The sequence below is a fragment of the Theobroma cacao genome, chromosome 5 (assembly GCF_053813885.1).
Source record: "Theobroma cacao isolate CCN51 chromosome 5, ASM5381388v1, whole genome shotgun sequence".
NCBI classification, from domain to species: Eukaryota; Viridiplantae; Streptophyta; class Magnoliopsida; order Malvales; family Malvaceae; genus Theobroma; species Theobroma cacao.
The window spans coordinates 39,161,771-39,189,711 of record NC_142643.1 but is presented as its reverse complement, the minus strand read 5'-3'; the positions used below and the strand labels follow the sequence as shown (position 1 = coordinate 39,189,711).

Sequence of the window (27,941 nt, the reverse complement as noted above, 5' to 3'; positions counted from 1 at the left end):
TTGAATAACATCCATACTATTCAGTAATTCATATTTGATGTTTGAATTTATTACACAATTTCAATTAACGATTATATAATTACAGATCACAATTAGTCTTCTTCTGGTAACAAATTTCATTTGTTTTGTGATCGAATATTAGAAAAGATTGGAATTAAATAGATGGTAATCCTCCCATGTAGTAAAAATTCCATTTTTCTTTTTCAAAAATTGAAATATAAAATCTTCACATTAAAATCTAATAATCTTAACCGCATGGACTTAGATGTAGAGAATGCAGTATGAAATACAAAAAAAAAAAAAAAAAGACAAAGTAAACAACACAAAAACAAATGAAATGGACTTGCCAACGGCTACAACTTGCCAACTGTCTTGGGTGGCCAAAGACTAAAGTAAAAACAAATGATAGGCGGAGGGAATAGCTATAAACTAAACTATGGCTGATGGGTTGGAAAACGGTGATTCGATGAATCGGTATCTAACGTTATCCATTGCAGTACGCTACTGAAAAGATTCCCACGTTCGCGCTTCCTGTTTTTTATCGGTGAGGACAGAAGATGAGTTTGAGGGTTCGAAAACCCGCCACATTTCACTTCTTCTATTATTTATCTTCACTTCCCTTTTTTTCTTTATATATATATATAGATATATTTATATTTTTTATTTGAAAGTTTTATATATATTTATATACCAACAATATAACCAAATTCGTTGGCAGCTTAATGAATTATGGCTGCTACTCCAGCTTTTCCTCCTCTTCAACTTCATTTAACCAAACCCAAATCAGCAGCATTCCCTTTAAAACATTATGGTGTGTTTAAACTGTAGAATTTCTAGTTGTTTGTTTGTTTCTTTTTTGTGATTTTTGTTTAAAGTGTCCTTTTGCTTGTTTTATGGGAATTTTTTAGGGACATCTAAGTTTGGAATAGTAAAATGTTGGTCATCGTCTAACGGGAGAGAGCCTGACTCAGTCGACAATGGTGTTAAAAGTATCGAACTTTTGCGTGAAGAGAAACGCCGGGCTGAGTTGTCTGCTAGGATTGCTTCCGGAGAATTCAGTGTTCAGAAATTTGGGTATTTGCTTTTTTAATTTTTCGTTCACTTTTTTCTTTTGTTTCTATTTTTACCCTTTAAATGTGATTGTGATGCTTAATAATCTTCTGGGCATCTTTTATTTTTCCATCAATGAAAAGTGGATGTTACATTTTTTTCTTAGTTTTTCAATTAATTGTGTTGAGAATCATCTTGGTATTTCAAAATTCTTTTGTTATCTGCTATCTCATATGCGCCGGCTTAAATGTATTTATTTTAGTAAATGCTATACATCCTTCTTAGTCTATATTCTGTTTCTAATTTTGTATATTTTTCTTTTATTTTCATAATTTCAATTCATTTACTTCTTGTTGTGTCTTTTTGTTTCTGGGAACAAGTTTTCCTTCTCTATTGAGGAATGGTTTATCGAAACTGGGTGTTCCTATTGAGGTTCTTGAATTTTTATTTAAATGGGTTGATGATGGTGGAGATTATCCTAAGATTCCAGAGGCGAAAGGGACCATTAAGGCCATCCGGAGTGAGGCCTTCTTTCTACCTTTATATGAGCTGTATCTTACTTATGGTGGGATGTTCAGGCTAACCATTGGACCAAAGGTTTGTGTCTTTTTTTTTTTTTTCTGCTTAAAATTTTGTCTAATAAATAGTTTTGTCTGAGAATAATCATAAATTTCCTGTTGATCATTTGGTTATATTGCTGCAGTCCTTTTTGATTGTATCTGATCCTTCCATTGCTAAGCATATATTGAGGGACAACTCGAAGTCTTATTCAAAGGTAAATTGTATTATTCTTTTTTTTTTTTTGGTTTTCCTGCATATGTTATGGGCTAATGTGGCTTTATCGTTTGTCTCATCCTTGATCTCTTTAATCTGAAGGGTGTATTAGCAGAAATTTTGGAATTTGTCATGGGCAAGGGACTCATTCCAGCTGATGGTGAGATATGGCGCATTAGAAGACGTGCTATAGTCCCAGCACTGCATCAAAAGGTGTTTTAATTAATTTATGGGTCCAATGTTTTTAACCAAAAAACAAATGTTTTTTATTTATATTGCATCTTCTCCCATTGTTTTGACTTTTGATTCAATTAAATTTGGTGCATGTAAGATGAACAATTCTATATTATGTCTTTGCACTTCTAAGCATGTGTGGCAAGTCTTAGTGGCTAGTACCTTTGAGTATGTGCTTGAACTATGTGATGGAAAATTTCAGAGTTGTTAGTAGTTAGAGGCATAATTCACAGATTCAAAAGAATAATGGAAAGGAGTATAAACATGCTGACTTAAATAAAAGAAGATAAAAGTTACTAATAGGGTGTTCACTATCCAAAATCATTAGATGAGAGGTGTACTTATTGAATTTTTCTTTTTTACAAAATAAGTTATTGCTGATATTTCTTTCTATTTTTGTTTTTCAATTTTTAGTATGTAGCAGCTATGATTAGCCTTTTTGGACAAGCTACTGAGAGGCTTTGCCAGAAACTAGATGATGCCGCAACTGATGGGGAAGATGTAGAAATGGAATCACTTTTCTCGCATTTGACGTTGGACATTATTGGAAAGGCAGTCTTTAATTACGATTTTGATTCATTAACAAATGATACCGGAATAGTTGAGGTATTTTCTCTTCTTATCTACATTTTGGCTGGCACTTTTTGTTTGAAATTTTGACTGAGTTTTGTTTACATTTTTGTTAAAACCATCTGAAATATTTGTCTGTATTTTGGCTAGGACAGGCTGTTTACACTGTTTTGCGGGAAGCAGAAGATCGAAGTGTCTCACCAATTCCAACCTGGGAGATCCCTTTTTGGAAAGACATTTCACCACGACAAAGGAAGGTTGCAGAAGCGCTCAAATTGATTAATGATGTACTTGATGATCTAATTGCAACATGCAAGGTAAAGTTATTAGTAAATGTAGTGAGATAAAATATGCTTTTTACCTTTATGCCCTCCATAATCACTATTTACATGCAATGATATATGTGTTTGTGTGAACATGGATTATTCTGTCTTAAACACCATAATGGTGCGTTCATAGCTTCTTGCAGTGATACCAAGTACTGGATATATCCTTCATAGGTAGTTAGGGAAATGTCAGACCTGGAAAATCTCTAAATGGATCATTCTTGGCATTTTATTGGAGATGCATAGGTTGGATGTTGATATAAAACAAGCCAATTTGAATAAATTTAGTGGCTAGTTGGTTAGTTTTATGCAGGAGTAGTAAGCATGAGTCCAAATCAGCAGACGTCTTAAGGCTGGTGACAATCACCAAAAGTGACTCCAGCTTTCTTTTCCTGGGTGCCTTTTTCAATGGGACAATAATGGCGTCACAGTCTTTGAATTTGAAAGAACTTGCGATTTCTTTTTTCGTTCTATGAACATTCACTACTTTTTTCATGTATTGGTAAACCAAGTGAAATTTGCTACAAATTTATCTGGGATTCATTCTTAATTGACATATGTAACTGGGATTTGGAAATTTTCTTAACTTTGTACTCTGCTCCTTTCTAATATATCGGTGTAAGCTTAAAACTTTTGTGGTGTGGTTCATTCTAATTGTTTGGTTGCTGTGTGTTTTACATATTGGTTTGCATATCTCATGGCAATTAATCTTTGCACTGACTTGATTAAATGTTTTCGTTTATTCTCCTTTAAATCTAATATCTGCAATATTCAGAGGATGGTGGAAGAAGAAGAGCTACAGTTTCATGAGGAGTACATGAATGAACAAGATCCTAGTATTCTTCACTTCCTGCTGGCATCGGGAGATGATGTATGTATTAATAATGATCAATTTTGTGAATTATCAGCTTGTGCAATCTAAGATTTCATTCAAAATTTTTGCAGGTTTCTAGTAAGCAACTCCGTGATGATCTAATGACACTGCTTATAGCTGGGCATGAAACATCAGCTGCTGTTTTGACATGGACCTTCTATCTTTTATCAAAGGTAATTCAAGATTAGTTCTTGGAGAAAAAGGACCTAAATGCCCTCTCCTGTGACATTGTAATTCTTCTTGTTTGTGGTCTGCCCATATAATAACTTTTGGTTCTAATTTCTGTACCTTTATCATTGAGTACTTCCTGTAGCAACTTTATGAGAATATGTGTACAATGTAGATTTTTGTGGCAAAGAATTAATGCAGCAAGAATGTAAGACACAAAGACATAGGGATTTACATGGTTTGATCTACTGATCAACATTCATGGGACAGATGGTGCATAGATTCTATATGACCTACAGTTTTTCAAATCCTTGTCCCAATAAACCCAGTGTAACGAAGCACTCTTAAGTTTCTGAAGTACGTTAGATTAATAAGAATATAGTAATTGGGTTGCTCCTGCTTTACTCATGAATAGGCACATGACATTTTACCATTGGGCCTGAAAGAAATTGAATTCAAGACATACTCCAATAGCAGGAAAAGCATATGACAATCTTCTTGTTCTGATGATGCATGTTTGTTTCCTCATGCTTTTCTCCTTGATATTAATGGGTATAAGAACTGATCATACTGTAATCTTTCCTTGCTGTGCATAAGGTTTTGTTTGGCTTGATGTTATAGCATCACTTATACTTATAATTGGTTGTACAGCTAGAATAACTAACATACATTCCAACCTATGCCAAGATTGCTTGGTGTAGCAATAGATAGTAGGGTTTTGAGGTGTGCCTGCAGGATTGCTTTTGGATTGTGGCTAATTGATGGTTTTTTTTTGGAACGAGGATCTCCCTCATATGAGTCATTTTTCTCATGGACTTAAAAGAAATATCATGGTTGAATGACAACTTATTTCAAGTTCTCATTAGTTTTTTTTCCCTGATGGTCACAGGAACCTACTGTTGTATCCAAGCTCCAGGATGAGGTATCTTTAAAATTTTTGTGCAATACTGGTATCAAAAGTTCTAGTCTAAGCTTTCAATTCTGTATAACCCATCTCACAGCCTCATTTTCTTATTTATTATTGCATTGAACTTCCTAGGTTGACTCTGTTCTAGGCGATCGATTTCCAACAATAGGTGACATGAAGAAACTCAAGTATACTACTAGAGTTATTAATGAAGTAAGAAAATTAGTTCTATTCTGTTCCATGTTTCTTCAAATATTATGCATTAATGCATTTCATATGGTGATGATTCTGTCTACCCTTTGTGCAGTCTTTGAGGCTCTACCCGCAGCCACCTGTCTTAATTCGTCGTTCTCTTGAGGATGATGTGCTTGGAAAGTACCCTATAAAAAGGTCAAACCCTAATAAAATCAATATCATTATCATCCTATTGGCCAGTTTGCATAAACCATCCAAATCATCTTCTTCCAAAAATAGCTTTCTGACCTAATTTTTCTTTTTATTAGAAGGAGAAAACTGGGTTCTTTGGTCAAATCAATAAATATAAACTTCTAAGAATAGATTAAGTTGATTTTTATTAATATTTATTACCTGATTATTACCAGATTACCCCTACAAAAATTGGACACATGAATAAATATGTTATTTTATACACCTATATGTTTGCTGCAAGATAATTGCAATGATATTGGAATATAAAACATCTTCTGATCATTTTGAGGTGTTTATAATTTGATTTTAGAAGCTCTCATTCTGGACTTGTGCATTCTTTTTCATCATATGTGACAAATATTTGTCTATATGTGAGTGCTTTTGCTAGAAAGCATGTTGGGGTGGGAGCCTCTGTGGTAACTGTTTTTTTGCTTATATGGATAACTTTTATGTGTATATTGCTGCTTTAACATGAGCTTTACATGCAAGTGCTATGATATGTTGACTTTTGAAATCGGAATTTTTCTAAACTCTTAACTTGATCATGAATTTTACTTTTAGGGGTGAAGATATTTTTATCTCTGTTTGGAATCTGCATCATAGTCCAAGTCTCTGGGAAGATCCTGAGAAGTTCAATCCTGAAAGATGGCCTTTAGATGGACCGAATCCTAATGAAACAAACCAAAATTTCTGGTAACAAATAACCACAACTTTGCTTATTGCGTCAATTATGTTTGTTTTAGATGAGATGTCCATGAATTTCTTCTCACTTATATTAAATCTTTTTTTTTTTCAGAAATTTAAGATGTAGTTAGGTAGAACTGAAAAACTAGTTCGGAAAGCCTGGGGTGGTTTCATTAACTGTATTTGAGGACTGGTTACAGAAATCTAGAATTGCATTATTTCTCTTTTTTCTTTCTTTTTTTCTTAATGAAATAGGAAATTTCATTAATAGGGAGAAGATTTGTCGTCCAAGTACAATAAAAGCAAGATACTCTTCTACAAAAGTATGTAAACCAGCATGAGGTAAAGCATGTCAGGCAAGGTGATGGGCAACCAGTTAGCCTCCCTTTTAGCATTAGACACAAGACAACTATGAAACATTCCCAACCACACCTTAATCTCCTCCATCAAGACCCCCACAATCCCAAAGATAGTCATTATTGCTATTTATAGCCCGAACTAGTAAGAAAGAACCACTTAATAAATGGAACCTACTGCACCCGAGTTCTTGAGCACCACTGTGCAAAAAGGCCTAATCTTCAATATTAATTGCATCCAATACTGGGCCTTCCTGCAAAAATGAACCACCTTGAACCTCACCCCGGCTGTCTTTAAGAATTACACCAATCCATGAAATACTCTTACCAGCAGCACCATCAACGTTAACCTTACAATATTATCAGCTGGTTTCTGCCATTGTGAAACAGGTAAAACACTGCTGTTAACATCAACCAACTTGATCAAGAAAATTCCTGAACTGAATGAAATCTAGCAGCAACAACCAAGGAGGGAATACAACATCTATTTTTAAACCAAGTTCTATTTCTATTGCCCCATAAAAAACGCAATACCACTGCCATATAACACACTGCTGTTTATGAAGAAGACCCAACATAACTATCATCCACCAATAAAAGAGTTAGCGCTAAAATGGAGACATTGAGGATTCAAAACTTAAGTTGCCAAAGGGCATTCAACCAATACATGCAACACAGATTCTTTTTCACTCTCACAAACAACACAATAGCAACTAACGGCCAAACCTCTTCTCCTAAGATTGGTATGCGAAGGAAGGATGCCAGGACAAGCTTTCCGAAGGCAATGATTAATCTTGTTAGGGAACTCAAGATTACGTATCCTCCTACAAATCTCCAAACCTGAATCCTTTATACCACCACCCTCATGGCATGAGTTTTGCAAATAATAAGCACTTTTAACACAGAATTTTCCTGAATAAGGATAAATCAAATGATCCCTCTGACTGACAGACCTAAGTGAAATTTGAAGGATAACTTCAGCTTCTTGTTCCAAGAAAACTTGTCTAATCAAGTTTTACATTCCATCCTCCATAATACAAATTTTACAATTATACATGTGTATGCTCAAATGTGTGTGTGTCATGCAAGTGCATTTCAGTAGCATTTTTGGCTCCGGGTCAGTTATTTCCTCAGACTTTGGGAGAACTATTGTGTTTGCATGAAGCATTTGCTAGGTTTATCAAGCAACTTTAACAGCATGAATACCCACTCTATTGCCTAAATGTTTTCCACGTAAATTTTCTTTTTTCACTTAATAACCATATGGTCACAACATTAGCATAAATCACTGGACTATTTAGTTAGGCTGAGTTATCGGTTAATATGTTTTCTCACTGAGTTACGTGTTCTTCAATTCAGTTACTGTCATATTTTTCCTTTTATTACTGATACTAGCACTCTTGTCTCACTCAGTTACTTGCCCTTTGGTGGAGGACCTCGGAAATGTGTAGGAGACATGTTTGCATCTTTTGAGGTAATTTTTATCAAAAAATATGCATGAAAAAATTTTCAGTCAATATCAAAACTTGTTAGTAGCTAAGTTTATGTGTTGGGTTCAATACTTATTTGTTCTAGACGATCTACCTAGGCTGATAAATCTGTCCTTTTGGTCACTAGTGATTGGTATTATAGAACCTGAAGCAGAGTTATTTTGATCTGCAGAATGTTGTAGCAGTTGCAATGCTTGTTCGACGATTTAACTTTCAAATGGCGCTTGGAGCTCCTCCAGTAAGTAACCTACCTTGTGCATTTTGTTAGTTGCAACAACTTTTATGCGTAAATTTAAAGTGTAGCAAGAAAAGAAACAGGCTGAAGGGCATCAAATGATACTTTTTTGCTAAACCAACAATAGAAACAAGTGGCAATAGTCAAATAACTGAAACTGCTGCTGGCTCTCCAACTCAAGATTTTCAAACCCCTAAAAGTGGTTCCATCCGTAATGAAGAAATTCATTTTTATGCTAAGATTAAGACACACTTCCTAAAATACCCTTCCATAAATAAAACGAATGAAATACTCCTTTGGTGAATAAATTAATGACTTCCTGGCTGAGTCCCTCTTTTTCCCATGCCGGAGAACTTCAAATGTTGACCCCATTGCTCCTGCATTAAGATAGTTGAATGACCGCATCAATAGTTTCAATTGCTCTCAAACATTCATGGCAAATTTATAAGTGATGATGACATTTATACTAAAGTCTGGCGTTACTCTTTCATCTTTTATTCTTTTATGAAAGTGGACATAGAACCTGAACTGAAACTTTTTCATAAAGTTCACATATTGATATTTAACAACATTGGCTGAATAGAATAGATTTGTTTACTACCTGAATCTTGAAACAACTGCATATAATCAAAGCATATAGCCAATGCAAAAGCTATGTAAATTTGTTGCACTTGATTAGAAAATTCTCAGCAATTTATGACGTAAATACCACTACCTAGCCAAGATGTGATTGATTTTCCATTGAGTGTGCCATAATCATTTGACTGTGCTTTTACATGAATTGGCTCTAGGTTGATGTCACATAACATCAATAGAAATTGAAAAAGGAAATAGATATTCCTTATGAAGAATCAATCAAATTCATATGCAGGTTGAGATGACTACTGGAGCAACTATCCACACAACAGGGGGGCTGAAGATGACAGTTACACGAAGAATACAGCCCCCAATTATCCCTGAACTAGACATGCAGGGATTAAAGATGGAAGCATCTGCCAGAAATTCTGAAGAAGAGACCCAACTAAACAGAATTAATTAGTATGCCATAAAGAATTTTGCTTAATGAGCAGGTTGTGATGTATTAAATAGAGGTTATCTCTTAAATGCTTAGGTTGTTTTCAAGAATTAATAATGACTTTGTTTTTACTTTGCCTTTGAAATTTGTTAGCTTTTGTTTTTGAACCCTGTACTACATTTTCTTTGTTTTTGAGACAAGACTTCATGTTATTTAAGATCAGCTGTGACCTCTATGTATTCTCTTGGATTGTACATCTCTAACTTCTCACTTTTTCCCAGCACCTCACTCTTTTGTAGGAAACCCTTGGTCCCTTATTTTTGTCTAGTCTTGCATTTTAATTTCGTTGTTTGAGACAGGGAGACTTTTTTTTATTAGCTTTTAGTGTTATGTATCTTCACAGCTTGCACATTTGAGAACTCTCTCTCTCTCTGGCTCTCTAAATAATATAAACTTCATCAAATAATATTCTTTGTTATTCTCGTTGACATGATTCATCAAATAATATTGTTTGTTTATATCATAGACATGAGATTGCTCTTCATAATATTGCTTTGTTTATGTTGCCCTTTTTCTTTCATAAAATTGTATTCTTCGCACATTATGCTACTTTTAGACTAACAGCACTATTACATGCCACATATTTGGATGAACAGTCTCTTATGACAAATTGACAACACTTTTGAAATTTGATATAGTTGAGTTGAATAGGAATCTAAATATGAGACAAGAAGAACAAATGCAGCTCATGCAAAAGTTCCTTTTGAAGCTAGAATCAACAAGTTTATATTTTGGAATCAGTTGAGGTTATACGTACGTTTGTCTTAAATTACATATTCTTGTCTTATCAGCAGCTACCTGATGGTGTGTATGCTAATATGCACACCAAAGAGTCCTTTCTTTTTTTATTTTTACATGGTTTTCCCCTTATGGTGGAGAAAGAAGGCAGAAAGAAGTTGAAGGTGGAGAAAGAAGGATTGGAGAGGTTAGAAGGCGGAGGGTGGAGAGGTTGGGGTGTGGCTTTGTTGAACAGGGAGTAATGTAAGCAATCCCAGTAACGAAACTGCAACCAAATGAAAGGAAGAAACAGAGAATGGAGAACTGAAGAAGCAGGACAGCTCAGATGAAACAGGAGTGGACAGTGCTATTTGAACAGGGTTTTGATACTGAAATGACACCCTGGCATTATAATATGAAAAACCTTATAACATGAAATGGCAATAAGACAAAAACACATCAATGTTTCATTGCTAAGGAATGGAAACTATATTACAAGGAGTAGGAAATTACTTAAAGGGAAGATTAGATTGTCGCAACAGAGTTAGTTTTTCGAGTTAAAATCAGTTTGAGTTCGGTTGAGTTTGGGTTATAATTATTTCAATTTTGAAATGTTTTTGGTTTGGGGTGACAGGTTCAAGGTGTTTATTTATTCAAACTTAGGTTCAATAAGTTTGAGTTGTTGATTTTTTCTAACCAATTTGATTGATTCAAGATAGGGTTTAGATAATAAAATTATCTATACTAATAATTTTTTTAAAAAAAAATTTATGTACTTAACAATGAAATATTATTATAATGAAGTTGGAAAACAATAATTGATAGCAATAATATATCTGAACAAAGAAAAATATATTAGAAGAATGTTAAATATTACAATCATAAGGTAGAAAATAAGTAAAGATTAAAACGGATACACATATGTTCAAATTAAAAGAGATGAGCAAATTAAGAATATAAGAAAATATTGCTAATAAGGAATAATTAGAAGCATCGAATAAAATGGCAGTATTTTAGTATATTAGATTTAAAGCTGATGAGGAAGAAATAAAATTAAAGAGGTGTAATATGCCCTTCCCTTTCTCACTAGTCCAAAAAATTTCCAAGATCAAATCTCAAACCTATTACTCATTGCTGAGCTCTCAACAACAATAGGGGGAATGATCCTTTCTTCAAAAGAGTGGACACATACATCTTTCAAGGGAAAAAAGTGTGTAGAAGTAGGGTTTGGCGGTCCTCATTCATATCGGGCCTCTCGATGTTCTTCTAATTTGACTCTAACAATTCTATCCATAGCTTCCTTGTATCTGTTGTAATACATGTATCATACACATTTGTTATGGAAACGTCAATTCCCCTGGAATACTGTAGTATGAATCTATCTCTGATTTGCACCTCTTGATTTTTCAAAACACGTCTTATCCCAAAAAACCAATACCCTTCGAGTCTAAAACTCAGAAGTCCTGTTTTCCCATTATAGGGTCCATAAACTTGGCTTTCACAACCTCTTTTTCAAATGCACCCACTCACTTTTCTGTACCAACCTTTAGTCATCAGTGTCGGCCACAAACAAGGGTCTCCATCACCTTGTGCAATGGCAGACCCCACTTTAGTCTAATTTTTCTTCATCCATTTAATCTTTCTTCTTCTCTCATGTTTAATTTATTTATTTATGGGTTCATTAGTTTGCTATATCAATACTTTAAATCTGGCTTTGCTCTTTTACATAGATGTAAAGAACAAAAAAAAAATTTCTTAGTTTCCTCGTTGATAGGTGGGAGAATTAATTGCTGAACTTATCTTTTCAAGAATCCATCTGTTGTTCAATCTCATCAGTGAAGGTGAAGAAAGGGAAAATTTCTCATCTTTTGTGAGGTACGCCACTACAAACCCTTCCAATATTAGGGCCTTTGGTATCTTTTCATTGCTTTGGTGTTGCTTGCTATATAAGAGGCTTCTCTTTCTTCTCCTTATTTGTATTTTCCTTTTCTGGTTTTCCTCTCCTGTTTTTCTCTGCCTTCTTTTCTTTTTTTTTTTTGGTTTACCCATAGCTGTTTTTGTTCAGTTTGCTTCTCACAACTTAGAAAAAGCAAAAAAAGAAAAAGGAAAAGGAAAACAAAATGGACTTTGTTGTTGGCGTCGTTAGCTCCATTGTCAGTACAGCTGCAGCGTACACGACCTCTACCATCAAAAACCATATCAAATACCTTTGCAATCATGAGAACCAGGTCCGGACCCTCAAGAATCAAGTTGAGAGCCTGAACGATGCAAGAGAAAGAGTACAGCATTCTGTTGATACTGCTAAGGGATATGGGGAAGAGATTGAACGCGAAGTCGACAAGTGGCTGACTACTGTCAACAAGAAGATCGCTGAAGAAGTAGAGAAAGTAAGGCAGGATGAAGAAAAAGCAAAGAAAAAGTGTTTCCTTGGCTTGTGTCCTAGTTTCTGGACTCGTTACAAGCTTGGCATGGATGCCGAAGAGGAGGCGAAGGCTGTCGCTGAGCTCCTCGAACAGGGCAAATTCGACAGGGTTTCGTATCGTGCAGCTCCACAAGGTATCATGGTCGCATCTGTTAAAGGTTTCGAAGCATTCGAGTCAAGAACGATGGTTTTCAATGGAATCATGGAGGCACTGAAAGATGCTAGTATTAATATTATAGGGGTGCACGGGATGGGTGGCGTAGGCAAGACCACGCTGGTCAAAGAAGTTGCTAGACTGGTTAAGGAGGGCAAGTTATTTGATTCTGTAGTTATGGCAACCGTAACTCAGACCCTTGATGTTGAGAAAATTCAAAACCAAGTTGCAGACTTATTGGGTTTAAAATTTGAGGAACAGAGTATGGTCGGAAGGGCACTTCGACTTCGAGAAAGATTGAAGAAAGAGGAGAAGATTCTTGTTGTTTTGGATGATATTTGGGCAAGATTAGATCTTGAAGAAGTTGGGATTCCCTTTGGAAATGAACATGAGGGATGCAAGATACTGCTAACGTCTAGGGATCTCAATGTTTTATCAAGTGGGATGGATACTCAGAAAAATTTTGCAGTTGGCCTTTTAAATGAAGAAGAAGCCTGGGACCTGTTTAAAAAGATGGCTGGTGACTGTGTTGAAAGTTGTGATGTGCAGCCTACAGCTATGGAGGTAGCAAAGAAATGTGCGGGACTGCCAATCGCCATCGCAACTGTTGCAAGGGCTCTGAGAAACAAACGTTTGTTTGAATGGGAGAATGCTTTGCGCGAACTAAAGAGGCCTTCATCAAGAAGCTTCACAGGGATAACAGCTGATGTATATTCAGCTATAGAGTTGAGTTACAATTATTTAGAAGATGAGGAAGTTAAGTTCACTTTCTTGCTTTGTAGTTTAATTGGCCATAATGGTCACGTTGAATACTTGTTGAAATGCATCATGGGTTTGGGTTCCTTTCGTGGTATCAACACAATAAAAGAAGCAAGAAATAAAGTATTGACAGTGGTGAGCAAGCTTAAAGCATTTTGTTTGTTGCTTGATAGTTATAATGATGAGCAGTTTGACATCCATGATGTTGTTCGGGATGTTGCCATATCAATTGCATCAAGGGACCACCATATGTTTGTGTTAAGAGATGGTGATGTGCTAAAAGAGTGGCCCGATCAGGAAATAATGAAAAATTGCAGTGTGATTTTTTTAAGTTCTCCTAATATCAGTGAGCTTCCTGATGAGCTGGAGTGTTCACATCTTTCCTTTTTCTTTATGAGCAATGAAGGTTCAGTGAATATTCCAGCCAACTTCTTCAGGGGAACAGAAAGACTCAAAGTCCTACATTTGGCTAGAATGCAGTTCCAATCTCTACCTGTGTCAATTAATCTCCTAACAAACCTTCACACGTTGCGTTTAAATCAATGTGCACTGGAAGACATAAACATTATTGGAAAGCTCAAGAAACTAGAAATCCTTAGCCTTTCAGGCTCAGATATTAAAGCGCTACCTAGGGAGATAGCACAATTGACTCAGTTAAGGTTGTTAGATTTGAGTCATTGTACTAAACTCAAAATCATCCCACCAAATATCTTATCCAATTTGTCCAAATTAGAAGAATTATATTTGGAAGATAGCTTTGTTCAATGGGAAGATGAAGTACTTGGTAGTGAAAGAAGAAATGCTAGCCTTGAGGAATTGAAGCATTTGTCTCATCTAACCACTTTGTATGCTGATATTCCGAATCCCCAAATAATTCCAGAATGCCTGTTCAGTGAGACATTGGACAGATACAAGATTTTTATAGGTGATGGTGCCTGGGAGAGGTTCTCTAAGTATGAATGCTCAAGAACACTGGGATTCAAGTTAAATACAAGCGTTTACTTGGATCATGGGGTGAAAATATTGTTGAAGAAGACAGAAAATTTGTATCTAGATGAACTTGAAGGTATCAAGAACGTAGTTGCTGAGTTGAATATTGGTGAAGATTTTCCACATTTAAAGAAACTTCACATCCAAAATGGTTTGGAAGTCCAGTATATAGCAACGGAGAAAACTCAGTTTTCTCAATTACAGTCCATGACACTTGATGATCTGCCACAGCTCATTAGCTTTAGCTCCGAAGACAAGATGAATTCCACCACCCAGCAGGAGCAGGGGAATACAAGCATCAAGCCACTTTTCAATAAACAGGTATTTATTTATTTATGGAGCATTCAATGGCTTATCATAAATTTCACATATATACAGGTTTCGCTTCCCATTTTCCAACTTTAGTTTTATTCATATTTACTAACAAACATCAAACAGTATTCTACTTTAAATACTAGTCCCTACTCTCTTATTTATTTTGTTAAGCGTCTTTAATTTAATTAATTATGAAGTTATGGAAACTAAGTAGAAACACTCTCGATGGCCTTTATAGTTTTTGCCTGAATAAGTACTCCATAATTATTCTATATTCAATATGTATCTGTGTACCTTTTAGAATCAATATTATTCTATATTTATTAATCATTAATGAGATTCAGCTACATTGAAAATTTATTGCGATTCATATATATATATATATATATATAAAGTTAATCATTAGCATTACTATATGTAAAAGCACGAACTTCAAAAGTATAAATAGAGAATAGTATATATACATTTGATAATTTATTATATTAATTATTTGTCTTTAATTAACTTTCAAAAAGTATTGTTTGTCTTTAATTAAGAACTTTTTTATTTATTTTCTTATTGACATTGAAGTCCTTATTAATGATAACTTTCCATAATTGATAATTTTTTATCAAATTAAATATTGACTAATTTTTAATTTACTAATTTTTTATTACCTTGAAATATGTATTTATTTATTGTAATTTTCAGATTTTTTTCTTTTAATTTATTGTAATTTTCAGATTAATTATGAATTTTTTATTAAAATAAAATACTAATGAATAATTTATTATTTATTTTTTTATTAAAATAAAATCCTATCTTTAATTAATCATACTTTTTTTAGAAGCTGCTCTATCTTGTGTGTGAAGCTCAAGCTAGCTATTATATGTGCCTGATAATTGCTAAATGCTAAGGACCAAAAGTATCAAACTCTGATGGTGGCTATTGATTCTTTGACTCTTGCATCCATAGGGACTGATTTTATTTTGCATAGTTTTGATTATTAGGTAGGGCAATGTGAGGAGCATGATAGTAGAAAAAAGCATGTAGTACCTGATTTTTATTACATTAAAGCACGTAGTAGCTGATTTTGCTTCCATTTGAGTTAACGGTTAGTCTAAGAAATTAAGGTGTAAACCAGTTTTATGTAATTATTTTTTTTATTGTTTTTATGTTTTATTAAAGTCATATTAAGTTTTGATTATAATTTTGTTTTTATGGATGGTTAGAAATAACAAATAAAAATTATATTTTTAAAAGAACCTGTTAAAACTTAAAATTTTACAAAGAAAGTCAATAAGTTCAATGTAGTTTCTTTGGTTTTGTTGTATTACTAACATAATCATTAATTAATATTAGTTTTTCCTCATTAAGTAATAATAATAACAATAAATATATAATACATAATAATAAATATGTACTAATATAATAAAAATAAACATGATAAAGTAAAACATTTATGTCATAAATAAATAAGGTTTATATCTTATTATTGACGTAACTAATGTTTTACTTCAAACTTTTTTGGCATAATGTTCAAATAAGTTACTAAATTATTCAAAAAAATTTTAATAAATTATTATTTTCTACTACGTTTAATCAAGTTTTTATATTTTTATTTTGAATCAAAGAGGCTCTTATGACTAATGATTGACTAATTGACATTAATCAAAATGTCATTTTTCATTTTATATCCACATGACATTGACATGGTGTTGATTTAGATGGTAAAAAATATTATATGGTCATATTATCATGTTAAATTATCATGTCATGTTATCATCAATTATAATATGTCAACATGTCACATCATCATCAATTATAATATGTTCGCATGTTACGTCATCCGACATAGAATTATAAATGACATTTTGATTAAGTCAATCATTAATCATAAGGGTCTATTTGACTTAAAATAAAAATACAAGAGCTTATTTGACTCAAAATAAAAATACAAGGACTTGATTGAATGCAATAAAAGTATAAGGGTTTATTTGAATTTTTTTGAATAGTTTAATTTTTTTTTTAAATATTATGTCAACTTTTTTTTCTACGCTAATTAAGACTTTTAAAAATACTTGGACTCTAAATTGAATTAGTGTCTTATGCCTAAAGTCATAATGCCAAATGTTATATCATATGCTCTAACTACAAGTTTGATGATAATGACAATCTTAAGATATGTAGAGTTAAACCTTACATCAATTAATAAAAAATTAATTTATCAGGATATTTTTTTCCCAAAATAATATTAAACTTAATATATATATTATTCATAATTTTTTCTTGTAATATGAAAACATTACATTAGAACTTTTTAATGTATTAAGAAAAGTTAGAAATGAGGTCCAAAAAGACATCAATTTCAAGAGAAAACAAGTAACATTGAAGTCATATTTTATAAAAATCTCTTAATTGAGTCATGTATATATATAATTTTAATGTATAAGAAAATTATTAATTAATATATCAAGTAGAACCTATGTGTGTGTTTTTTTAAATATATTATTTTATAAATTTAACGAATTATTAATTTACCACATTAGTCTCAAGTCGAGACTAGTCAAAAATATTATTTAATCGATATTATTAATTTATCGAGTATGGATTTATAGAATTTATATTGTATTCTATAACTACGAACAAATATTCAATATCTTAGGATAGTAATTGATTTTTTCATTGAAGTCTCATTTAAGGAAACATAAAACAAGCAATGAGATCTAGACAATTAAATAAATTTGGTTTTCATATAAATTCTATAAAAGATAAAAGCAACTAAAATATAAATTTAAAACATCTTTTGCATGTATGTTCATCTATGAAAAAGAATTTACTAATACAACTAAAATTTCCATAGTATATACTCTTAAAAATAATAAATAATTATATTACTATATTTATTTGATAAATAATATGATTTATCTTATTTTTTGTGACATTGAATTAAATTTATTTTAAGTCGCATAGAATATAAAACTAACCAATTAATTTTAAATAGCTCAATAAATTGATTTTAGTTTATGTTTTTTAAAATAATTTGGACAAAATGAGGAACCATTATATATAGAAAGTCATATATATTGTTAAATAATCATCAAAAGGTAATGAGTTTTTTTTTAAAAAAATGAGCTGATAAGCAATAAATATTTCATTGAAAAATCAATTATGATCCAATGATAAGCAAGAAAAACGTTACTGTTTCGTACTAATAAAAATTAAGACATAAAAGGAAATAAAATATTGAATTTGATAAATTATACATATGAGGGTATTTAGATCATTCAATTTTAAGACTTTTGAACTTCACAATTTAAGATACAGCCATATATTATCTAGATTCTTAAAGAAAAAGAATTGTACACGTGTGCAGATTGTGTTCCCTCAATTGAAAAGCTTGCGATTGTCCTCAATCAAGACCGAAAGGATGTGGCACAATCAGCTTTCAGAAACACATTGTTATTGCCTTCCAAATTTGAAGAGCTTTATCATTGAGGGCTGTGATGACTTACAACATCTATTGTTACCCTCTGTTGCTAGAAGCCTGGTGCATCTCGAACATTTTGAGATAGTGGATTGCAAGTGCTTAAGAGAGATAATATTTACGGAAGAAATAAAAGAAGAACAGGAAGATGTGATTTGTTTCCCTCTTTTAAACTCTTTGAAAATAAAGAATCTTTCGAATCTCATCAAATTTGGCTCAGGAAATTATAATATTGAGTTCCCATCACTGAAAGTGCTGGAGATTGAGAAGTGTCCAAACTTGGAAGAATTTATTAGTGAAACGAAAATGGAGGGGAAATATGAGTCAAGTACACAAGCTCTGTTCAATGAGAAGGTGAATTATTCTCTCACTGCTGTCTCTTGTTTTCCTTTTTCCTTGCTTTTCTTGCCTTGGTTTCATGAACTAACTCAAGTAATTCTTATTGGCACGAATTATGTAGGCTGCATTTCCTAGCTTGGAAAGGATGAGATTGTTCAGCCTGAGAAATGTGAAGATGATATTCCATGACCAACTTCTAGCAGGTCCTCTAGATTCTCAACTAAGGGAATTGGATATTTGGGATCTACCACAACTGAAGCACGTTTGGAATAAAGATCCCCAAGGAAGTCTTACCTTTCAAAATCTACGAAAGGTAAGGGTTACGTATTGTGGGAGTCTGAAAAATCTATTTCCTGTATCAATAGCCAAAGATCTTCCCCAACTCGAAGATCTAACAATAACACGTTGTGGGGTGGAGGAGATTGTGTCGTTAGGGGAAGGATTGGAGCAGCCGGTTAGGTTCAGGTTTCCTCGAGTGTCTTCACTGGAGCTTACATACCTAGAAGAACTGAAATGTTTCTATCCAGGGCAACATACAATAGTCTGGCCCATGTTGAAAAAATTGAAGACAGATTCTTCTACTTTTATAAAGATAGTAGCTTCAGAACGTCTTAGCATCCAAGAAATGAATGAGAATGACCGACGAGAATCCACAAAAGGACAACCACTTTTCTTAGGTGAAGAGGTATTATTCTAAACCTTTATTATTTCTTTTGAAAAAACTAAAACACGGTCACACGCATGGCACATCCATATCTACCACAAATACATAATTTTGAAATTTGAAGTATAATTTAGTAAATCTTTTAATTTGTCACCAATTTAATAATAATAAATAATAAATTAAGAAGCATAAGTAAAATGAAATTAAAAAACATGTATTAAATGAAATATATTCACTTTTAATAGAATTTATATCCAGCTCCATCATTAATTTCAATTTTAACTTATAAGAACGGTAAATTTGTACTGAAAAACGTTTTTTTCCTACCAATAATGTAAAAAGTTTAATTCTTGAAATATAAAATTTAAAGTACACATAAGTAAAAAATTTTGAATTTTTTACTGTATGTCAAGTAAACACACCTTTTTAAAGTTTTTTAAGCATTTTTTTTATATGAATCACACTCCGTCCTAAAATTTTTATAACACAATTTTTTAATTACGCTCTTTTTCATTTCAGTAGGGGCAAAGCCAGGGGACTGGCCCCTTGGCTTGTCAATGTTCCCTTGATAAAATCTTAGCTCTCACCTCCGTTGAATTATCCATGTATTCTGATCTCTCAAATTCCCACATTCTTTAAAGACACTGCATATGGTTTCTCCACTCTTAAAAATAATATTTCTCATCAAACTTGAAAACTAGAAACTACAAGTACAGTATATTTGCAGGCATCCCAACACCTTGCAGGCAACAAACTCACAAAACCAAGTAAATCAAATTTTATAGCAAACAACCACAAATCCATTCTTAGATGACGGTAACATAAAGTTTATATACCTACCTAACTAAAGCCTATTATCGCATATAGTCAATCACATCCAAAGATAAGTTGAATAACCCAATAGAAACAAGACACATAATCAAGAATGAAAGAAAATGTGATTTTAGCCGATTAATGAAAAAAATAATCATCTTATTATACATTTTATCTTGCACACAGCAAACATAATATATGATAAAAATCATGTTATCTTTCTCTTAATATTATCGTCTTATTATACCTTTTATCTTGCACACAACGAAATCTTACATATTATTAAACATTTTGTTCAAATTAAAAATATCTTTCTTACATAATTTATTTAAAAAAAATTCAAATGAATGCCCAAGACACAATTTAATGATGTAATGTTTTATTTGAAAGATCTATATATTCATAAATTTAGATCATCTAGTATATCTATAGAAAGATTATTCACGGTCTATGTATGAAAAAAATAATTCAACTTTTTTTTTTATAAACAAAAATAATTAACTCACACGATAATTTTTGGACTTGGAAAATCTCAAATTCGTTTTAGCATAATTAAATTAGTCCAGGCAATGGAAACGTTAATGGGCTGAGGAGATCATTAAGCTGAACTTGTATAGCTTTAACCCTTTTCCTTTTATGCATGTTTGTGTATATATCTGTGTCCACGGCCTGACCAAGAATTTTTTTTTTAGACCCTGTAGAGCAACATTGCCTCTGACTTTTTCTTACTTGATTGGTTTCGAAGGTCATTCCCCAATTAGAGGAATTGCGGTTATCAGAAATTGATGACATTGAAATGATAAGTGACAATCAGTTTCGTGCAGACTTCTTTCACCGTATTAAAGTTTTCGAGGTGAATGGCTCCAATTTTCCAATTGGTTTCGTCCAAAGATTGAACAATCTTGAAAATCTTGAGTTGTCTTGTTGTGACTTCAAAGATCTAGTCTCTTGTGAAGGCGATCTTGCTGAAACACCTGACGCTGGGACACTCTCACGAATTAGAAAATTAAAATTGGATTCTTGTAAAAGTCTTAGATACATATGGAAGAAAGAGTCAGAGCTAGGCCACATTCTTTCTAATCTGGAAACTCTTGGAGTTCTGTGGTGTAATGATTTGATAAATTTTGGACCCTCCTCAGCATCGTTTCGAAATCTCACAACTTTGGAAGTGAAAAGGTGCAACAAGATGATAAACTTAGTTACACCTTCAGTAGTCCAAAGTCTGGCACAAGTAACAAAAATAAGGATAGAATACTGCGAAAGGATGACAGAAATAGTTGCAAACGAAGGAGATGAAGCAACATATGAGAATGAGATCACTTTCAGCAAGTTGAAATATTTAGAACTGTATCATTTACAGAGCCTCGCAAGCTTTTGTCCAGGGAATCATACCTTTAAGTTTCCATCCTTGGAAGACTTAATTGTGAGTAGCTGTCCTAGCTTGAAGGTTTTTTCTCAGGGAGTTTCAACCACCCCCAAATTACAGAGAGTAAAAGAATCGCGTTACGATCACAGTGGGCGTTGGGCTGGTGACCTTGATACCACCATACAACAGTTGTACTCCGAAAAGGTATGAATTAATTCATGTCGCTTCCTCCTGCTACAATTTATTTTGCAAACTACTGCTACAATTTTACTTTTCTGATTGAAATATTGCCTTCTTTCATTGTTTTAGAAATAAAATGATATCAGTTCTATAACTTTAAAGAAGAAGATTTATCATTGTTATTTATATTTGTGATTAATGTTATGTTGTACCATATATAACTATTGCAATACATTGGGTTTGTTAGGGTGGATACCATCACCGATATTATTTGGAGCTCTCAGACACATTTTCTGAGTTGATGGAAATATGGAATAGGAGCCCTCAAGAGATTTTGAACTTTAAAAACCTTGGACATCTGGAAGTTTGTAATTGTAGCAGCTTGAAATACATTTTTACCCCCTCTATGGCTTTGAGGCTTAGGCAATTATGGACGTTCAAAGTAAAAGAATGTCCCTCGATGGAAGCAGTCATCATGGAACAGGGAGTTGAGGAGGAAGAAACGAGGACAGATAAGTTCACATTCCCCCACCTCTACTCCATTCAAATTGCGTCATGTTCCAACTTGACAAGTTTTTATTTGGGAAGTCGAGCTCTTAAATTTCCAAAATTGCGAAGAGTGAGGATAGCGGACTGTCCAAAAATGAGTACAATTGCTTCTTCATATTCAAGAGAGAAGGAGAAAGAGGCGAGTGGTGATGGAAGTGAAAAATGGGATATTACTACAACTTTTTTCAGCGATAAGGTCAGTTTGTTAGTGAAGATTCATTTTCATATTTTTGCAAGATTTTATTTTCTGTTTGCTTCTCTTTTGTTTTTTTTTTTTTCATTTGACTGTAAGAAGAATTTGAATTTAATTTTTTAACTAATATGATATATATATATATATATATATATATTTACCATTATTCAATTTAAAAATATTGTTTTAATTTTAATTTATAAATATTTTTTAAAGTATTAAAATTATAAAATACAAATTTATTATATTAATAATAAAATAATAGTAAAGTGAATAGATCAAGCCAAGTTCGAGCTTGAGTTTTAAAATGGGAGGTTCGATAGGTTAATTTGAACGACTCATGGACGCTTCTATTAGGGATAGAGAAAATACTACTTATGGCAAGTTTGATACACACGATGACGACCATGAATAAAATAAGATAATGATCATCCTATCTCATATTTGTTATTTATTTAAAATGGAAGGATTAGATTCCAAATATTGGATGAGTTAACCTCCTAGTAATAGTATAGATAAGAAAAGAGATGATTAATTTTAATACCATAAGATTGGATGATAATTTTTGTAGGTCTCCTACTTTTCTCTCTAAAAGTTGCATACATAGCTAATGGTAATGTGCCACATGTCATTGTCTAATTGGCAAGTCCAAAATGTCACAGTTTTTGGTTTCTTTTTTTTTTTTTTTCTTCTTTTTGCTTTATTTTCTCCTTTTTCTTTTTCTTTCTTTCTTCTCTTTTTAGGTCAAATTCAAAGTAGTAATTCTTTTTTTTTTTCTCTTTTTGACATAAATAATGGTTTAATTGTTTTCTTATATATACTGTCTTGTTTTGTTACTTTTTTTTCTCGCTACATGAAAAATGAAAAAGAAATAAAAATGTAAAAGGAGAGAACATGAAAGATGAGTTTTTAGATAAGGAAAAATGTTTTAGGTGCTTTGGTTTTTATATAAAAAATAAATAAAATTTTACAATTTTGTGCATCCTTGTTAGACCAGGACTAGTAAACGATATAAAACAAGAACAAAAAAGTAGAAAAATATAAAAAAGTGAATACAATATTGGATGAATTTTGACACTTGTACTTAATAGTGGCGTTCCACAAGTTCTCAAACTCACACGTTTGCAGCAGGTGAATTATTTTTTCTTATTTAAATTCCACAATGTCATGAAGAGAGTAATATCAATAAGTATATATATTTAGTCCATTGATTAATAATAATCTTTATTCATATTGCATAGTTTAGGCTTATAAAAAATAAGAGTTACCACAAGTTATTTAAAACATAGAATATAAATCTTTTGCTTATTGCTTTTTAGTTGTAGTTTTCATTTTTAGTTAAACTTTTTTAACTAAGAAGTTTATTATGAACTTCATCTAAATCTTGATTTCATTCATTTTAATCATCACTTATCAGTAGCATGCCCCTCTCTGAAATCATTTCTTCCAATTAATTTTTTTTAAAAGAAACGAAATGTTTTTCATACCATGTGAATTATGTCTGCAGGTTGTGTGTCCCAATTTGTACGATTTGGATCTGTCCTCAGTTAACGTTCAAAAGATATGGCATATCCAACAACTAGCATCCTCTTTTCATGTTCAGAATTTGGAACGGATTACGATAAAGGGCTGTCACAATTTGAAATACCTGTTTCCATCTGTCATGGTAAAACATTTTGCGCAACTCCTTGACCTTTCGATTTTGGACTGTAAGATCATGGAAGAAGTAATCCTCATGGAAGGATTGACAGAAGAAGAAAGGACGAGCAAGATGTCGTTCCCCACTCTAGATTTCCTAATGCTCAAAGACCTTCCCAAACTCAGAAGATTCTGCTACGAAACTGACAATGAATTCCCCTTATTGAGAACGCTAAACCTAATAAACTGTCCTATATTGAAGACATTCACCTCTAACTCTCTGATTGACGAAGTTGGAGATGAACCTCAAATTGATCAGAATGCGCAAGGAAATAACTCGACTCTCTTTAATGAAAAGGTGATTTCTTCTTTTGTTTTTCCTTTACCATTCTTTTGTCCATGAATTCTCCTTTTTGTTGTGGCATTTCTTTGATCTGTTAATTCAACCATGAGACCTTGTTTACGTTTTTTTTTTTCTTCAACACTTAAAATTTGTTATTTTCTTTCCTATTTCATTTATTAACCCAACTAAATGAATTTTTTAGGTGATCTTCCCTGGGCTAAAGACGTTGACAATCAAAGCTATGGGGAGCTGTAGAAGGATATGGCAGGATCAACTCACTGTGAATTCGTTTTGCAAACTAAATAATATATGGGTTGAAGGATGTGGAGCACTCCTAAATACCTTCCCTTTTAACATGATGGAAAGACTTGAGGAACTAAACAAGTTGCAGATTGTGAATTGTGATTCATTAGAGGAAATATTTGAGCCACAAGCACTCATTGCTAATCAATCACATGCAATAACAGCTACTCAGTCTATTGTGGTAGAAACAGAGACTAAGTTTGTATTTCCCAAAATGACGTATCTTCGACTTGATAAATTGCCCAAATTGAAAAGTTTTTACTCTAAGGCACATTTTACAGAATGGCCATCTTTGAAAAAAATGGAAGTGATTGAATGCCACAAAGTAGAGATATTTGCTTCAAAATGTCCTTGCTTTGAAGAAACACATGCAGCAAGTCAGGTTCAAATCTCCAATCAACAGCCCTTGTTTCAGGTCAATGAGGTATGAACACAAAACTTATAAAACTCTTTCTTTTATTATTATTTAACCAATTTAAACTCTTTGTTTTTGTTTAACACACATGTTTTAATTATTTAGGCTACGTTCCCTATCTTAGAAGAATTAAGCTTGAAGCAGAACGATACTATGAAAGGGACATGGCATAGCCAAGTACTCTCAACAAAATGTTTCAGGAAAATAAAAGTTCTTGAGCTCATGTCTGTTCCTGAGAAATCAACTGCTCTTCCATATTGCTTCATTCAGTCATTACCAAATCTTGAAAAGCTTGTTCTGAGTGATGCTTCCTTCTATCAAATATTCTGGTCTGAAGAACTCAGTGATGAGGAAAGACATGCGTCGTCACTCACTCGGTTAAGTGAATTGAGGTTGTCTAAACTTCCAGAGTTGACAAATCTCTGGAAGGAAGGGTTCCAACCCATACCAGCTTTCTGTAACCTGAGAATTCTTCAAGTGCTGGAATGTGGCAAATTAAAGACTTTAGTGCCATCTTTGGTGTCTTTCAAAAATTTAAAAAATCTAGAAGTGTCAAGATGTTATGGATTCATAAATTTGATAACATGCTCAACAGCTAAGAGCTTGATGGTACTCGAAAGAATGAGCATAACTGATTGTGAGATGATAGAGGAAATCATAGCATGTGGGGGTGATGAAATGGAAGGTGGTATTGTCTTTACCCGACTGAAGTATTTGCAATTAAGTTGTCTACCAAGTCTAGCAAGCTTTTGCTTAGGGGATCACAACTTTGAATTCCCAGTCTTGCAAAAGGTGATTGTAAGAGAGTGCCCAAAAATGAAGATTTTCTGTCAACGAGATTTAAGCACACCAAAGCTGAAGCAAGTGCAATTGACAGAAGATGAAGAAAAAGGGCGGTGGGAAAGTGACCTTAAAACTACTGTAAAACAGATGTTTGAAGAAATGGTATGCATCAATTTAAAGCATTTTCCAATGTTTTTCTAGTTTTCATTAGCTGCCTTTGCTATAATTCTACCCTCTGAAGCTATAGACATAAAGCTTTTAACATCTTTTTAATAATGAAAATAATTGCAAAATGTAGTTTGGTGCCTTTCACTACATTGCTAATTGGTTTTACCTTTCAATATGTTGTTCCTCATGATCACAGAATGTCCAAAATTCTGAAGTGGCTGAGGTTATCGTATAGTTGCCCAAGCTAGAATAAGGCAATATGCATGTTTTGGTGTCTGTGAGACAGGCTCATTTTCCTTGAATTGAAATCCATATGATGGTAATTAAGTACCTGTTCTAATCTCATAATTTTTTATTTGTCTGCTTTATTTCATCCATAATGATAAAATTGCAATTTATAGACTAACGGTTGAGATGCTTTTTCATTGCAGATTGAATTGTTCTACTGAAGAATGAATTAGCTGCCTAGTCGTCAGCCAGTGTCCTTGGAATCCATAAGGTTATTTCATTTCATTTCGAAACTTTCAGCTGTCGGTCTTATATGGCCAGAAAGAAAACTCAGCACTGATTTTTCTGGTGCATAATGCATGGCACTGCAACCTGCAAATATGTATTATTTTATTTGTAAACTCCGTCAGCCTATTATGATTCCCCTGTTTTCATATAACCATTTTGCCATCTTTGATACATTCGAATCAAATATATGATAATATATGCTTTTGCGGGTATTTTTTATAGTTTCCTCGTCTGTGGTACATTTAAGAGTCCAAGGAAGACAATGGGATTTGAACCTTGAATCTTAACATTCAAAAGATATGGCATATCCAACAACTAGCATCCTCTTTCTATGTTCAGAATTTGGAATGGATTAAGATAAAGGGGTGTCACAATTTGAAATATCTGTTTCCATCAGTCGGGGTAAAGCATTTTGTGCAACTCCATAGCCTTTCAATTTTGGACTGTAAGATCATGGAAGAAATAATCTTCATGGAAGGATTGACAGAAGATGAAAGGATGAGCAAGATGTGGTTCGCTCAACTAAAATTCCTAAAGCTCCAAGACCTTCCTAAACTCAGAAGATTCTGCTATGAAACTGACAATGAATTCCCCTTCTTGAGAGAGCTAGTCCTCACAAACTGTCTTGTATTGAAGACATTCATCTCTAAATCTGCGATTGAAGATGTTGGAGATGAACCTCAAATTGATCAGAACGCACAAGGAAATGACCTAGAGCTTGATAACTAGGCTCTCTTTTATGAAAAGGTGATTTATTCTCTGGTTTTTCCTGCATACCATTCTTTTGTCCATGAGTTCTTTTATAGTGGCATTTCTTTCATCTGTTAATTTAACCATGAGACCTTATTAAGGTTTTTTTTTTTTTCACTAACGATGAACTTTCTTGAAGAAGGCCTCTCATGTTGCTTCAAAGCAACCCTTCCACTCAAATGAACCTTCTTTTCTCAAAGCTCTAGCAACTGTTGCAATGTCCACTGGCAATCCTGCACATTGTTTTGGCTACCTCAATTGACACAGATCGCAACTCAGGACTTCAACATTGTTCCCCGCCATCTTCTTAAACAGGTAACAAGCTTCATTTTTGTTTTCTCAAAACACTGATTGCAAAAGTATTCTTAGCATCCATCCCATTGGTTAGAACATTATGATCTCTGGATGTCAGCAGCATCTTGCATCCATCGTGTTGATCTCCAAAAGGAATTTCGACTACCTCGAGATCTAGTCTTGCCCTAATATCATCTAAAACAACAAGAATATTCTTCTCTTTCTTCAATCTTTCACACAATCAACATGCTCTTTGTAAAAGCAAGAATATTTTTGTAAAAGCTTAGCTGCTGTTGTCTTAACCTGCCTTGGTCATGGACCAGCAGTAGCTTAGCTAGTGGTGCAGCAGACTTCTGCTGCATCAGATGGCTTTGGTGAGCTGCTGGTTGAGTTCTTTGACTGCTACTTTGAAGCACTGCTTTGTTAACAGGAGTTGAGCGATGAGATTTTTCCATTGTACTCTTACTACTGTAAGCTTTTCTTCCAGCTTTAAAGCTAATAACTCTGCAATTTGGTCTTGAATGTTCAGAATATCAGGACTCTGAGTTAAAGCTTCCCTACCACCAAATCAAATATCTCAACCTCCTCAACTTGCAACTTCCTCGACTAGTGTGGTCTTGCTCACCTCCCAT

General features: G+C 33.2%; 2 protein-coding genes across 2 annotated transcripts; both read left to right on the top strand.

Annotated features, from left to right (window-relative positions):
* Positions 1–426: 426 nt before the first annotated feature.
* CYP97A3 (cytochrome P450, family 97, subfamily A, polypeptide 3) lies at positions 427–9,368 on the top strand. Its single transcript, XM_018122178.2, has 17 exons — positions 427–544; positions 719–811; positions 909–1,074; positions 1,431–1,647; positions 1,754–1,825; positions 1,927–2,037; positions 2,473–2,664; positions 2,784–2,945; positions 3,730–3,825; positions 3,900–4,001; positions 4,886–4,918; positions 5,036–5,116; positions 5,211–5,293; positions 5,894–6,025; positions 7,786–7,846; positions 8,035–8,100; positions 8,969–9,368. The coding sequence occupies exons 2-17, from the start codon at positions 730–732 to the stop codon at positions 9,134–9,136; spliced, it is 1,824 nt and encodes a 607-aa protein (XP_017977667.2). The 5' UTR covers positions 427–544; positions 719–729; the 3' UTR covers positions 9,137–9,368.
* Positions 9,369–11,517: 2,149 nt separating this feature from the next.
* Positions 11,518–26,618, top strand: LOC18507143 (uncharacterized). The gene is made up of 12 exons (XM_088806938.1): positions 11,518–11,764; positions 11,955–14,535; positions 17,885–18,349; positions 18,456–19,019; positions 20,557–21,381; positions 21,605–22,102; positions 23,607–24,095; positions 24,283–24,807; positions 24,904–25,743; positions 25,946–26,068; positions 26,181–26,248; positions 26,488–26,618. The coding sequence occupies exons 2-10, from the start codon at positions 12,010–12,012 to the stop codon at positions 25,982–25,984; spliced, it is 6,771 nt and encodes a 2,256-aa protein (XP_088663064.1). The 5' UTR covers positions 11,518–11,764; positions 11,955–12,009; the 3' UTR covers positions 25,985–26,068; positions 26,181–26,248; positions 26,488–26,618.
* Positions 26,619–27,941: the final 1,323 nt, after the last annotated feature.

Bases quoted from the DNA above. Each gene is read 5' to 3' on its own strand.
- CYP97A3 (XM_018122178.2), top strand. From the start codon at position 730: ATGGCTGCTACTCCAGCTTTTCCTCCTCTTCAACTTCATTTAACCAAA. The intron at 812-908 runs GTGTGTTTAAAC...GGAATTTTTTAG, and splicing joins ATTCCCTTTAAAACATTATG to GGACATCTAAGTTTGGAATA. The intron at 5,117-5,210 runs GTAAGAAAATTA...CCCTTTGTGCAG, and splicing joins CTACTAGAGTTATTAATGAA to TCTTTGAGGCTCTACCCGCA.
- LOC18507143 (XM_088806938.1), top strand. From the start codon at position 12,010: ATGGACTTTGTTGTTGGCGTCGTTAGCTCCATTGTCAGTACAGCTGCA. The intron at 24,096-24,282 runs GTGATTTCTTCT...TGAATTTTTTAG, and splicing joins CGACTCTCTTTAATGAAAAG to GTGATCTTCCCTGGGCTAAA. The intron at 25,744-25,945 runs GTATGCATCAAT...TCATGATCACAG, and splicing joins AACAGATGTTTGAAGAAATG to AATGTCCAAAATTCTGAAGT.